We start from the raw sequence: 15697 nt of genomic DNA on the forward strand, positions 1-15697 counted from the left end.
ATACCTGAAAAGCTTCATTTTCAGGTGTAAAAGTTGTTAGAACAAACTTTTCCTTGTCAAAATAAATGTGCCTCTGGCAGATTTTGTATTTTTGGGCTGGGTATGGAACCTCAAATTTGAGTTTTGTTTGATTAATCTGTACAGAAACATAAGTATTATTTCTTGGCCTGGCACAGTAACTTCCTGGAGTCTCTGCTGGTTGCCTGGCAACTGCTCAGGGCCAAGACATAGTCTGGCACATATTACCCGATAAAACGGTCAATTGTTGTTTTTACACTTAAGCAGGTTAATTAGTGAGCTTTAGAGGTGCTGGTAGTCAGACATAGTTCCCTTTGGACAGAACCGGGCTAGCTGTTTCCGCATTTTTCCAGTCTTTATGCTAAGCTAACTAGTTTCTGGCTGTGGCGTCATATTAACCTAACAGACAGGATAGTGGTATCGATCTTGCCGCCAGAAAGTGAATAAGCGGATTTCCCAAAAACGTAGAACTTTAGCTTTAAAGATGTAGAATAGACACTGTTAATCTAGGTCTTTTATTTCTCACGTTTATTTGCAGTTAAAACAGAAGCAGGTTGACAAACAGCAGAATTGTGATAAAACAAAAGATCTGTTTCCAAGAGTGTCAGGCTGTGGTCGCACTGTGCAGCTTCTTGGCTCGACTCTGTGCACACATGAACAAGCACAGATGTGTTTCGCAAACTTTCCTTGTATGCTACACGTAACGGGAGGTGCGATTTGTTTGTTTTACATTGTAGCTGTTCAGCAGAAAGTAATCCAGAGCAGCACAGAGGATGAAGACAGGCACTTCAGGCAAGATGGAGATTGCCAGGCTACAGCAGGATCAACGATGAGATTTTACTTGTTTAACAATAATACGATAAAATGGACTGATCACAGCTTGAGACAGTACTTTGTATATGATGACCCGTTTGAGGATAGTTTCACTTGGTTCACATATTTGTCTTTCAAACAGAAAGGGAACAAACTGATGCTCTGATCCTAAAAGTAGTAAACAAATGCAAATATAACTGTCAGTCAAGTGACTGATGTATTTCAGACGTCTGAAACCGAGGCAGGAAAGAAGGTAAGAACACGTCATGTTGTATCTTAGGCTCTGGATTTGAGAATGGTGCTGTTGTGACCAAACGTCATCAATATACATGTTTGGTGGGCGAAGCTTCAAAACAAAATAGGCAAATGACACGAGACTGATGCCACGTTCACGTCATATCGGAGTTGTCTGTTTGACTTGTAAATAGGGTTCACGTCAGGATCCAAGTCGTCATTACAACTGGTAAACTCCAGAAGTGCATGAAAAGGCAAGAAAATATTGATGCCTCGTGTCAGCTTAAGTCTGCCGTTCAAGCTAATTAAGCCCAAATTGAAGGTATATCGTGCTATATTGCCACAGCATTTTTAACCCTAACACGACCAACTCTAATTTCTACCACCCATCCCATATGACATGAACACGGCATGAATATAATAAATATCAATCCATTGAGAAAGGCAGATGTTCACACATACTCAAAGCCTCAGAAAACCAAATATAGGATACCTAAGTAAACTACCTGAGTGTAAAACATTATGTGAAAAATGGCTGTTTAATAAACCTTTACAATCACCAGTGTTTAGAAAGGTGTGTTGCCTGATTTACCCCGGCAAAGTGCGCTTCAATATGGACTTTAAATTTTAAACAGTAGAGTAGGATGTAAAAATGTATCGACTATTTTGATATTCAGTTAATTAAGTCATTTTTCAAGCAAAAATCTCCAGCATTCTCTGGTCCCAGCTTCTCAAATGTGAGGATGCCCTGCTTTTCTTTGTTCTATGTGATAATAAAATTGATATCTTTGGGTTTTGGACTGTTTGAAAATGTTACCTTGTTTTTCCAGGATATTGTGATGGGCATTTTTTCACAGTTTTCTGACATTTTATAGAACAAATGATTAGCTAATTAAGAAAATAATTAGCACAGCAATCAAAAATGAAAATAATTACTAGCTGCAGCTCTTATTAGGAGTATTGCGAGAATTTGGGTTGCTAAATATGACGGTATATACTGCGAGATGATGTAAAGTTGTCAACCGTTAGAGATTTTGCTCTACTGTGGTAGATACCCTTTGATATCTAGTTGTATTAGGGCCATTATTAATTGATTTTCTAGGAATCTTACTGTATCATTATATATATTATAAAATTCTGTATACCATAATATACTATGTAGATGGTTTTATCCATATCACCCACTCCTACCTGGAATCTAACCAGCTGCAAATGATTTCCTCTGCATTCTTGATCAAAACCTTTTCTCAGTTAATGGAAACTTTCTGATGCCTGTCAGAACATTTTGACGCCTCAAACTTCATCAGCAAACGGAACTGGCTCACGTGACCTAAGTGTCAGTCATGTGACAACCTCTTTTCAAAGATGATCTTTGGTGTTGGATGTGAATGTTCCATCCAATGATGAAGAGTTGAGATTAACTTGTCATACATGGCCATGACTAATGTCAAGGTCAAGAATGAACTTCCATGCTCTTACAAATTTAAGTTTTGGCGTCCAGCAGGAGGCACCACATGATGGCCGATTACCTGCTGAACTTCACTTTTACAAATGGTGATGGTGATGGTAAAGGCTTATTGGCAGTTAGAATTATGATGTACGTGTCAATAATTTCAGCTCTTATAAATAACCATAAATACACAGTGACTTGAAACTGACAGTGACACTAAAACTGGTGAAATACAAACATTTCCAAAGCTGAAAATGGCAGCGCCTCATCTTCCTGATACACCCTCAGTTCTCACCAATCAGAGCTGCGTTTTCCAGAAGCATCTCGAGACCAAGCTCATGTTTGTTCAGTGAGAGTGAACAGATCAAACATGTGTTCAGCGTGAGGGAGCTTTTGGGAAACACAGGCCCAGTCTTAAAGCGGTTGAATTATGTCACTGCTCGGCTGTTTTCCGTCGCCCGACTCTTTATAAAAACATCAGTTACTCGTCTTCTTCTCCTTGCTGTACGCAGTGCAGTGACAGATCCTTACCACCGTCTCAAGAGTCCCTTATGTGTCGTCACTTCTTCTTCTGCACCTCCTGCAGCATCTTCAGGGCAGCAGAGTTATTTGGTTCCACTTTGAGCAGGTTGTTCAGGTCGCCCACACAGGCTTTGATGTCCTGCAGGAATGAAACACGAATTTAGAGTTAAAAACTAAAGGTTTAAGAGTGACCACAGAATGTGACGATTAGTAAATTGTTGAGATTCTTCTGTACTAAATCTCTCGTGGAATGATGTTACTGAACAAACAGGTGGATCAGGGTTGTTCTATATGATTTGTTCTCAGAGAAAATAAAAAGGCTTACATTTATGAATAATGTTGGAAAATCAACTCCTTAGTGCACTGATGGCTCTTTGAAAAGATAGTAGCACTTCTATATTTAACTGCTCAGTTTTCACTGTGGTGAACAGTTTTCATCCCAGACACATCCACCAAACTGGAGTAAAATCTCTCAGCCCGACAAATGTTGCAAACTGATCCAAAACATATTCATATTAAAACAAATGCTAGGCAAAATACTGATCCCATTTAAAACCTGGTATTAATAAGCGTTCTTTTCTCAACCTCATTTCTGCCAGCATTGTGATCAGACCTCAGTATGCAGAGCTAGTAGACTTGTGGAAAACAAGGTGTGACCCAGGTTAAGGAAAATGATGTTGCTGGATGGGTTTTACTTGAAGCCTGGATCCCACTGGGCACAGCTGCGATGCATTCTGACTGCGGCGCGACCGCCGGAGCTGATCGCAGCCATTCTAGACAATGCTTGTGATCCCACCAGATGCGCCACAGCGCGTCCCAGAAGCGGCTCTCCGCTCTGCTCCGCGAGTCTATTTTTGACGGAAGCCAAGTCAAGCTACACAGAGCAGATGAACCGGGCAGGAAGTCAGACACAAATGGCATAGAGAATCTGGTCAATTTTCAAAATAAAACACCCTGTGCAGATTCTTGGTCGTATATCGACAAAAAAACAACTAAAACAGACAAAAATGGAAACCATTTAACTACGTAGCCTACTTTACCCACAGTAGAAGCACGAAAGTCAAGGAAAAAAGACCAAATCAACAACATCGGACAGGCAAACCACTCTGCTTCTGAAACGCTCCTGGTGGGATATGAAGCGGCTTGGAGGACGGAACAAAACCGGCTCATAGACAAAATATTACACACACCTATCAATATTACGCAATACAATTCAACAGCACCACCAACTACAGCCTCCAAAATGATCATAAAGTTGAATCAACACTTGAAACACTATCAGCAAAAGCTGAACAATATAACCTTCATGAAGGCAAGACTTTATTAACATACTCTTTCTGATCCAGGTAAGATTTGCAGATAAAGATGTATGTTTTCACACAACTCAAACCTCCAAACACACAGTCAACAGTTGCACTGTACGGAACTGTGAGTGCCGAGCTAACTGTGTCCTCTCTGTGTGTGGATACTGATGAGAAGACGCTGCCAGGGGAAACATCAGCAATTATCAAGGCAGGAAATGCTTTCATATTGTCACCCGCCCTGAAACTATCGTCTGATTGCTCTGTGTGGGAAACTGAAGCACAGTGACGAAGATTAAGGCTCTCACCTTGAGCTCCTTGTGAGCCTGAGCCCTCCTGTAGAGAGCCTTGATGTTGCCGCTGTCAATCATTAGAGCCTCGTCACAGTCTCTGACAGCGTCTCTGTACTGCTTCACTGACAGGTAACACAGTGCCCTGATCACCCACACAAAGAAAACCATAATCAAACATCAGAGAGCTTATATGAAGGAATTTCTAGAACAAAAAAATCTACTGGTCTGTTTTAACTGTTAACTCTCTTAATACACAAAATGATTGTGAATCTAAATCAGTATTAAAGCTATAACAATGTAAAAATATTTTTATTTAATACCTCATTGGCTGTCAATAGTGTTGCTATGATATATGATATGATCCTCTATAAATGGTCGCTTACGGGAAGCTTTTAATCTGAACTGATTCATTACATACATAAATAATTTCTGATCAAATTACACTCACATATGGATGAATACAAAATTGGATTTGTTTCACAGAATTTCTACCCTGAAAACAAAACACTGAATATTTATTTTCTGGACTTAATTGGTAATTTCACCTTTTCTATTTCCAATAATTCACTTTTTTTTCTCTCTTTTTTTTATTACAGTTTAATGATTGCAATTTTTAAAAATCTAATGACTTTACCTCCACAGAAAATTCTGATTAGCTGGCAGGTTTTTGTTAAAATATTAAAAAAGGACACCTCACACATACTTCCAGTCCACAGCTTAACCACTGTTCTATAGGCCATCAAAGGGATAAAAATATGGATGAAGATCTGACCCACCGGTTGGTGAAGGTTGTGACCTCAGTGGGGTTGAGTTTGAGGCTCTGGCTGTACTTGTCTATGGCCTTCTTGTGCTCTCCTTTCTTCACCAATGCATTGCCTTCTTCTTTCAGGACTTGGCCTTTCTTTATGTCTTTATCACTGGGAGCTGATGAGAGGAGAAGAATGTGATGGGTCATTATGAGTCTTTAATATGTGAAGAGATGTCACTTTCAAACTGGTTATCACCAAAATAAATTAGCTGATACAAATTAGGTATTTTTTTTAGCTAAATAAAAATGACAAATCCAGTCATTTGAATGATTACAATTACATTCTGAGTAAGGAACACAACAGAAAACATAAATCTTCTTACTAGGTTTGTTTGTCTGTCTGGTGCCATTCTGTTTCGGTGTAGGGTTTGGTTGTGCAGCATTAGCTGTAGTTTTCTGGGCTAGTTTCTCTCTAACAGACAGAGGAACGGTGGGGATGGGAGGAAGCTTCTCTCTCCATGAGAGACCGTCTGCCTCTGTGAGCGCCTTAGTCATCCTGAGAAACAATTAAAAAAAAAAAAACACAGTGAAAAGGAAAAACATTGGAAACTGAAACTCTTTGTTTAGTCCTTTAAGTGCACTGAAAGATGCCGGGAAAGATACGACATCCTGTGTGCTTTCACCATCAGAAACAGTTTGAAGGATAATCAATGCATCTGTTGTTGGAGTCATAAATATTTCTAGTCAGACTGTTAACTCCAAGAACAGCTAGCCAAGAGGTTGATAGAAACAACCAGAAATACAGATTTGCTAGTGCACACTTGGGTGTGAACACGACTCAAACTTTAATTTTCAACAATTTATTCTGTTTATTGACCTGTAATGAAAAATCTTAAGTAAATGAATGAGACCAGTTTTTCACTGTTTAAACTCAGCCACACAGTCTCACAAGCGAGATGAAAAACTGACCACCTTAACAGCACTCTGTGTGAGCAGGAAGCCCAACTTTGTCAAAGTTATAGCTCTCGATACATGTTCGTTTTGGCACTGTGAATCTCAACTCTTGGTTTCATGATTCTGGCTTAAAGAGGGGAAAAATACCTGACACAGATGAAGTAAGAAAATACTGTACATATGACGGATACAATATGTCTATCTTTTTTTAAATACTCCTCATGGTGGATAAATCTGAAAACTCTGGGTCCCCTTGCCTCTTCTGATATTTGACATGAACATGCTATCAGCACGCGGCCAGTCTACAGCCCAGTTACCTGTTGGTGCCGTCGTGAGCGGCTGCTATGTTGCAGTCGATCTGCAGAGCAGTCTTGTAGTCTACGTAAGCCTGCCTGTAACGCTCCAGAGCTTCGTAGGCAGCAGCACGACGAAGCAGGGACTTCACATTGAAGGGGAACAACTCCAGAGACCTGAGAGAAAATATGTACAGTTTACAAGTTAGACATTTGGTGAACAATCTCATCCAGATGAACAAGATACAATAAGCAAGAATAGGCAGAATAGGCCTGATTTCCAATTGTAACGAGGTCAAGAGTCAAAGCTGCAAGAGACTATCAACGCCTAAAATAATTAATTTTCAACCATTTGGGGAAAAACATCCTTACTCTATTTAACTACACTAAACATGTTCATGATTGATAATCACTTTAATAATTAAAACAGACCGACACACATATACACACATTTCTAGTGACGTCTAGTGTGTGTATGCGTGTCAAACTGGGCTCTCTTTCTAAAAGTCTGGCTCTTTTATAGGTTTAGCTTCTTAGGAAATCTGAGCTATATTAGAACATAAAAGCCAAGTGTCAAGAGCAAAAACCCTGAAAGATGAAAAAGTAATAATGTGGTATAGCTAACTACAACAAAGTGATATTTGAACACCAAACAACAAAACAAAAATGAAGACAACTGCACAGAATCGCAGACAAATAACATGGCGTAAAATGGTAAACGAGTAAGATGGATAAAAAATATAATACAAATAAAAACACTTACATATTGCAGTCTTTCACACATTCCCCACAGTTGCCATCTTTCAGGTAGCTGGCTGCACGGTTTGAGTACAAAATTCCCATATCCTCTGGGTTCTTTTTACCTAGAGAGGAAATAAGACTCTTTAAGAGGAGCATTTCACCAAACTGGTAATGTAGTCGCAGTCAAAAATCATTCAACTATGTCCATTTAGAAGATGCATAAAAAGAAAGATGGCCAAATGACAAGATGGACAGTCATTATAATAAAAGAAAGCTATGAAGTGGATAAGTGGTTAATGAGAAATGTTTTTGAGGGTTTGTTTGGGTGAACTGACCCTTCAAATTATTCAAAAAACAGTTTTGAAGAAACGTTACATTTTGACAACATCTTCAACAGTTGATGAAGATGCAGACTACTACAGAGATCCTGAAAAAATACTAGTACAAAAGTAAACAGTATGCAAAACACAAATGTTTTAAACAAAATGTGATGGATATGTGTGGGATTTTGTCATGTGTAACTATATGTATTCTTGTGGTTTAGTTCAATATTTTAATCTTTCCTTTCATGTAGCCGTCTGTTCTATGTTTTATATACTATTTCCTTTGTTCTAATATTTTTGATATAAACGCACCATCTACTACTGAAGTTACGATTTGCTCGAGTGGGTATCCACTGAGCCTAAAACGTACTGGCATACATATTGTTGTGGTAACCGTTTTTTAAAAACATTTCCACCTGACAAAGATCTGACTGGGATAGAAATATTGTCTATTTAAATAAATGTGTAAATTGAAATTAGCATGCAGACTGTTTCACTTGTATCACTGTTCAATAGCCTTGCACCTACTGTACATGTGTTATGTCTACCCCCTTCTTCTGCAAACTACATCACCCTCCAGATGGATATCAAAATTACAGAACGCTTGATATACTGTATGATAAGATTCATGTGCTGCTTCCATTGTAAACAAACATGGTTGTGTGTGTAGTCATTATTTGTCAAAGTGCACTGTATGTATCCACAGATAATATTTAAGTAACACTTACCGGACTTCTCCAGCTCTTTGATTGCCTGGCTGTAAAGATTGGTGGCCTCTCCATACTGGCCCTTCTTGAAACATTCATTTCCAGTTTGTTTCAACTCCGTCCAGGACTTGGACTTCTGTTTCTGAGGCATCGCTTCTTTTTAACAGTTATCTGAAAAGATGCAACATTGGTTACCATCTGTGCATGAAAATAATCTTTGGATGCATTTGGCACTGTGATCATTTGACAGACATTTACCAGAGGAAACTTAATATAGCTCCTCTAAACTAAAGACATGACATATGCCATACTGCCTCCATATAGAGTGACTGAACATATTACAAACACACCTCCCATTCTGTATATACTGCTTTCAAAGTATTCACTTCACTGCTCACGTGCATCTTTTCACTGTAAGTGAACTGTTATTGCACTAAACAACATGTATCAATGTTTACTATTGTTTAAGTACTTAGTTTACTCAGTCTCATTGGTTGAAAACGACTTGTTATCCATGACACCAAATTCTGAATATGAGTTAAGAATTTGATATCCTCCATACACTTCCATACACCTTTGCACTCACGAAACCGAACTGTGCTGGGAAGAATTTATCAGTCATGTCAGTCAGGTAAGAGCTGAAAAAACGTGTCTCCTGACACGATTTGGACTGATTCGGTGTTGTATCTGTACTTGAATATCTGCCAATACCAAGTACACGTACGACACTGGTGCTTTCCTCTTCCCATATTTTAAATCTGCATACCGCTACCTCACAATGTGTAACTCATTCGGATCATACTTATGTAAGGTAATATAAGACTGTAATTTCACATAACTTATTTACTATAGGTGGAGATGTTCATACATTCTTTTAAGGTTTATGCAAATTTTACTATATTTGATCTGATCCAGTGGATGGGATCTGTACATCCTTAGAAAACTTCAGACAAATCTTAAAACATCTAAAGTGTATGGACGCATCAAAACCTGTGTGCAATAAATGACCTGTTTATGTTAAAAAAAAAAAAAATCTAAAAAACATATTCATGTGTCAGATCTAAACACACGTCTAACCACAACACCCAGCGTGCTTTATGAGGGGGCAAGGTACATTAGCTGTCATGTTACTAATAGGCCACAGGTTTTATGACAAATGTTGTGTCCATCAAATGCAATGTGTGCTCTTGAGCTACACACTGAACTCATACCTGCTCACACAGTTTAAACTGCTTGGGATCATACTGTAAGGACATCTCAACATGGAAACTGCAAGTCATTCTGACTTTCTGAGCTGTGCCTTAATAGACATTAAGACAAGAAATGGTGGTTGAGAAAAACCTGGATTCCTGATAAAATCTGCAGCTAACATTACACATTCAGTTTATTAGGTAATTTTTGAGAGGCGTTAATTTCACCTTCATGCTTATTTTGAATGCTGTAGTCTGTGCTACTACCTCTCATTGCGTTATGTTACTGAGGGATGTTTCTAATATTTAGTATAAGTTAACATCCATAATATAAATGCTGTGGTTGAATCAACACCTCTCTAAAACAGTTTCAATAAAAACTGAATTCATAAAAAGGTAGAGTTTCTTGCTAGGCTGTTGTATTAAAGTGCATTAGTTTTGGCTAGGTGGCCCCAATAAACTCGCTACACTGTCAGTATAAAATAGAGACTTAATAATGATGTCTACCAGCATAATATACCAGAATTTGTTTTGAATTAATTTAACCCTAGTTTACCTACATACAGTACCGACATGCCAGTTTATCCTAAATATGTTAGATTAACTAACTAGTTGAGTAGTCGCCTGATTCTTAGTTAAGTTAACCTAGCTGCTAATATTTGCTCTAGCTAGCAGATTATCTTTTTGTCAGTTTGTCGAAACTAACACTAAAAGTTTACAATAAAAAGGTGGCACACCTGGGCTATGTTCCCGAGTTGTCTTTTGTTTGTTTTAACTAGCGTCACTTGCACTCTTTTGTTGGTTAACTGCTAAGTTAGCTCGCTAGCTAAGTTATGCTAATTCAAGTGGCATTCGAATGGTGTTTTAAGATAGCTAACCTAGCAAGCTAACCACACTACCACTGCTAGCTATGCTAATGTTAGGAAGCTCACACTTCTTACCGGCTGAGATAGCAACGCAGCAAGGAAGTCCTCTTCCCAACACAAATGACTTGGTCTGAACGGCTAACGTTACCGGCACCCGAAACTGTCTGTACCCCTAGTGTACGTTATTAATACCGTGTACTTATTTTCTCCTGGTAGTTCAGACTCACGCGACTTTCCTGTGCCCGTGCGGGGGTTTATATAGAAAATTAGGTAAGGAACTTACCGGCTGGCTCTAGTAACTTCTCAGTTTGCTTGTTGGGGAGGCTATAGTATTGGTTTCGCTTCGTTTTCCACGCTGCGTTCAAGTCCTTTGGAAATTGTAGGACTTTGGAAGGTCGTAGTGCACCATCTAGTGGCCAAATCGGATGACCCATTTGTTGAGAGACGACAGCAAGAGTCGGTGGTGAAGGAGCTATTCAAATCCTGTACTTAAGTTGAGGTAGCAATAATACAATGCAAAAAATACTCCATTACAAGCAGAAGTCCTGCACTGAAAATGTTACTTAAGTAAAAGTACAAAAAATAAGCCATTATTATAAAAATGTACTTAAAATATCAAAAATAAAAGTAGGTGTCATTATACAGCAAAATCACCCCTGTCAATTTTATACGACTATTTATTATATTAGTAAATTATCATGCAGCATGTAAATTATTACTTTAGATACTATTTCGCAGTTTAACTGATAGCAGTGCATCATACTGTGTGTTGTAAAGCATGTATAGCTGTCAGATAAATGTAGTGGAGTAAAAAGTATGTTATTTCCCACTGAAATATGGTGGAGCAGATATGAAGTAGCATAAAATGCAAATACTTAGGTACCCTTGCTTAAGTGCAGTAGTTGAGTAAATGTATTAAGCTACAGTCCAGCAGTGGAAAGAGCTAATAATAAAGGGTTACATTTATAATTGCTTTTAAAAAAAATCCACAATACTGGAAGAAGTAATGGGTCCATCATCGAGCAGTATTCAGCGGTTGAACACAGAGATGAGCCTGTATACAGTACTTTGTTTAGTTAGGGGTTGCCTGTTTTATTTTCGAGGTGAAAACTCGTTTCTACCATGTTTCCCATAGCTATGAACTCATCATTGGACAGAGAGCAGCAGTTTGGTTTCTATTTTAAAGAAGTGAGGGACAGCAAATGTTCAGAAGGAAATCTCGTGTTGTTATAGTTTGTTCTTTCAAATCTAAAGCAAGAACTGTTGTTTTCGTCTGACTTTGATCAATTTCTCTTCTGCACTTTTATGTCCATTATTAAATTTGGGGCAACTTCTGATTAGTTTAGTTTTAGTTTATTCAATTTATTTTATATCAGGGGCCATGTACAAAATATATTAATCTCAAAAAGAAAAGAGATGCTTTGTACGAGATTTAGCTACTTGCTAATTTCCTATCTATTTTGCTGCATTTATTTAATGTTTTTCTTTCTTTTTCTTCATTGTGTTTTTGAAATGTTGCTCTGATGCAAGCACTCTGCAAGCAAAGCACTTTGAATTGCCTCTATGTTTGAAAGGTGCTATAAAAATCTATTTGCCTTGCCCTGTCCTCTCGTGTAATTAGCTGCCAACATACCTGTAAAGATGTTATTTTGTCTATCAGGGACTTTATGTGAACCCTCATCACAGGTCACGGACAGGAGTTGTGAGCTGTTAAACAGAAGAGCTATTTTTCCATCTTGGATTGTTTCATGTGGAGGATTTACAGAGGCTTGACAAGGTAAAGGTATCTAATATTTTACAAGACAAATGCAAAAATTAGAGAAACGTTGGTATAGATAGACATAATATTGTGTTACAGAATAAGTTTTGTCTTTCTTATAAAGTCACTTTCTTATCCCTTTAATCATCTGACCCCTCAGACTTACGTTGTACAAAACAACGCATTTCTTCTAATAATTAAAGTACTGTGATTACAGAAAGATTACTGCATCACTATCAAAGACAGAAAAGGGCACAGGACTTTCAATAAACATTTTATTTGTGCGCATTGCTGACATATTCAATAAAAACATAAAACAGTGCAAATAAAACTGACAAGATACAGTCCAGTTTACACAGCATGTGGTCTCTTTTTTTTTTTTTTAGCCACAAGGAGACACTTTAACACCACCTCACTTCCTTCCAGGAGCAGGAACAAGCATGTGTAGAGAAATAACAGATTGATTTTTTGGTGCAGTTAAAGCTAAGAGTTTAGAAGACTGCAGGTTAAATTGGACCCTGACCCACGAACTGAGAAAACAGTTGTGGGTGTATCAGGTTTAGCTGCATTCTTCTGCTATGTAAACTTTCAATTTGACATTTCCTGATAAGAGTTTGTACCTGAGGTGTCACCACCAGTCTGATTGTACAGTGGGCTAATACGGTTTTTTACATATTTTAATATCAGTGTACAAAACTGACATAAAAAGTGAAATGTGAAAAAGTACATATAAAGTCATTTATACGTACAGCACTACGCTGATGCTCTCTATAAGCTCTCTATATAATTCTGATGCGGTGCAGCATCAGAATTGAGATATTTGTGAAGAGTGCAAAATACCCTGCTTCCACTGCATATCTTTGGTAAGCAAATCGGAAGGATCGTCACTTGTTAATGCTAAAGATCCTGAAGACAATCTATAATAGTTATCAGTATCAGCCTCAACCATTCAGTGTCAGTTGGTCTCTAACTCAGACCTTATATATATATATTTATTTAAGCAAATACCACTGATACCATTGTCTGATACTTAAGTGACCAATGTAGGTATGTTAACATTGCAGGTTTCGAAGGACACTTCTGGTTTATTACAATTTGGCTGTTGTTTTTTCAGCTTTGGGCAACATTGTACTCAACTACGCAAATTGCTGAGATCTGGGAACAAAGCAACATCACTACAGTTGTTGTTTTCGTCTGACTTTGATCAATTTCTCTTCTGCACTTTTATGTCCATTATTAAATTTGGGGCAACTTCTGATTAGTTTAGTTTTAGTTTATTCAATTTATTTTATATCAGGGGCCATGTACAAAATATATTAATCTCAAAAAGAAAAGAGATGCTTTGTACGAGATTTAGCTACTTGCTAATTTCCTATCTATTTTGCTGCATTTATTTAATGTTTTTCTTTCTTTTTCTTCATTGTGTTTTTAAAATTGCTCTGATGCAAGCACTCTGCAAGCAAAGCACTTTGAATTGCCTCTATGTTTGAAAGGTGCTATAAAAATCTATTTGCCTTGCCCTGTCCTCTCGTGTAATTAGCTGCCAACATACCTGTAAAGATGTTATTTTGTCTATCAGGGACTTTATGTGAACCCTCATCACAGGTCACGGACAGGAGTTGTGAGCTGTTAAACAGAAGAGCTATTTTTCCATCTTGGATTGTTTCATGTGGAGGATTTACAGAGGCTTGACAAGGTAAAGGTATCTAATATTTTACAAGACAAATGCAAAAATTAGAGAAACGTTGGTATAGATAGACATAATATTGTGTTACAGAATAAGTTTTGTCTTTCTTATAAAGTCACTTTCTTATCCCTTTAATCATCTGACCCCTCAGACTTACGTTGTACAAAACAACGCATTTCTTCTAATAATTAAAGTACTGTGATTACAGAAAGATTACTGCATCACTATCAAAGACAGAAAAGGGCACAGGACTTTCAATAAACATTTTATTTGTGCGCATTGCTGACATATTCAATAAAAACATAAAACAGTGCAAATAAAACTGACAAGATACAGTCCAGTTTACACAGCATGTGGTCTCTTTTTTTTTTCTTTCTTTTTTTTTAGCCACAAGGAGACACTTTAACACCACCTCACTTCCTTCCAGGAGCAGGAACAAGCATGTGTAGAGAAATAACAGATTGATTTTTGGTGCAGTTAAAGCTAAGAGTTTAGAAGACTGCAGGTTAAATTGGACCCTGACCCACGAACTGAGAAAACAGTTGTGTGTGTGTGTATCAGGTTTAGCTGCATTCTTCTGCTATGTAAACTTTCAATTTGACATTTCCTGATAAGAGTTTGTACCTGAGGTGTCACCACCAGTCTGATTGTACAGTGGGCTAATACGGTTTTTTACATATTTTAATATCAGTGTACAAAACTGACATAAAAAGTGAAATGTGAAAAAGTACATATAAAGTCATTTATACGTACAGCACTACGCTGATGCTCTCTATAAGCTCTCTATATAATTCTGATGCGGTGCAGCATCAGAATTGAGATATTTGTGAAGAGTGCAAAATACCCTGCTTCCACTGCATATCTTTGGTAAGCAAATCGGAAGGATCGTCACTTGTTAATGCTAAAGATCCTGAAGACAATCTATAATAGTTATCAGTATCAGCCTCAACCATTCAGTGTCAGTTGGTCTCTAACTCAGACCTTATATATATATATTTATTTAAGCAAATACCACTGATACCATTGTCTGATACTTAAGTGACCAATGTAGGTATGTTAACATTGCAGTTTTTGAAGGACACTTCTGGTTTATTACAATTTGGCTGTTGTTTTTTCAGCTTTGGGCAACATTGTACTCAACTACGCAAATTGCTGAGATCTGGGAACAAAGCAACATCACTACAGTTGTTGTTTTCGTCTGACTTTGATCAATTTCTCTTCTGCACTTTTATGTCCATTATTAAATTTGGGGCAACTTCTGATTAGTTTAGTTTTAGTTTATTCAATTTATTTTATATCAGGGGCCATGTACAAAATATATTAATCTCAAAAAGAAAAGAGATGCTTTGTACGAGATTTAGCTACTTGCTAATTTCCTATCTATTTTGCTGCATTTATTTAATGTTTTTCTTTCTTTTTCTTCATTGTGTTTTTAAATGTTGCTCTGATGCAAGCACTCTGCAAGCAAAGCACTTTGAATTGCCTCTATGTTTGAAAGGTGCTATAAAAATCTATTTGCCTTGCCCTGTCCTCTCGTGTAATTAGCTGCCAACATACCTGTAAAGATGTTATTTTGTCTATCAGGGACTTTATGTGAACCCTCATCACAGGTCACGGACAGGAGTTGTGAGCTGTTAAACAGAAGAGCTATTTTTCCATCTTGGATTGTTTCATGTGGAGGATTTACAGAGGCTTGACAAGGTAAAGGTATCTAATATTTTACAAGACAAATGCAAAAATTAGAGAAACGTTGGTATAGATAGACATAATATTGTGTTACAGAATAAGTTTTGTCTTT

General features: G+C 37.6%; 1 protein-coding gene across 2 annotated transcripts; it reads right to left on the reverse strand.

Moving 5' to 3' along the window:
• Positions 1 to 523: 523 nt before the first annotated feature.
• On the reverse strand, positions 524 to 10881 carry tomm34 (translocase of outer mitochondrial membrane 34). 2 transcript variants are annotated; one of them, XM_044221603.1, is made up of 8 exons: positions 10737 to 10881; positions 8419 to 8568; positions 7390 to 7489; positions 6651 to 6803; positions 5763 to 5935; positions 5408 to 5555; positions 4647 to 4773; positions 524 to 3176 (listed from the first exon to the last, which is right to left on the reverse strand). In XM_044221603.1, exons 2-8 carry the CDS (start codon positions 8546 to 8548, stop codon positions 3075 to 3077), a joined length of 933 nt encoding a protein of 310 aa, XP_044077538.1. In that variant the 5' UTR covers positions 8549 to 8568; positions 10737 to 10881; the 3' UTR covers positions 524 to 3074. The 2 variants fall into 2 exon arrangements, with proteins under 2 accessions (XP_044077538.1, XP_044077545.1); XM_044221610.1 differs by having other exon boundaries at positions 10529 to 10771.
• Between the last annotated feature and the right edge of the window lie 4816 nt (positions 10882 to 15697).

This window comes from Siniperca chuatsi, linkage group LG2 (assembly GCF_020085105.1).
Source record: "Siniperca chuatsi isolate FFG_IHB_CAS linkage group LG2, ASM2008510v1, whole genome shotgun sequence".
NCBI lineage: Eukaryota > Metazoa > Chordata > Actinopteri > Centrarchiformes > Sinipercidae > Siniperca > Siniperca chuatsi.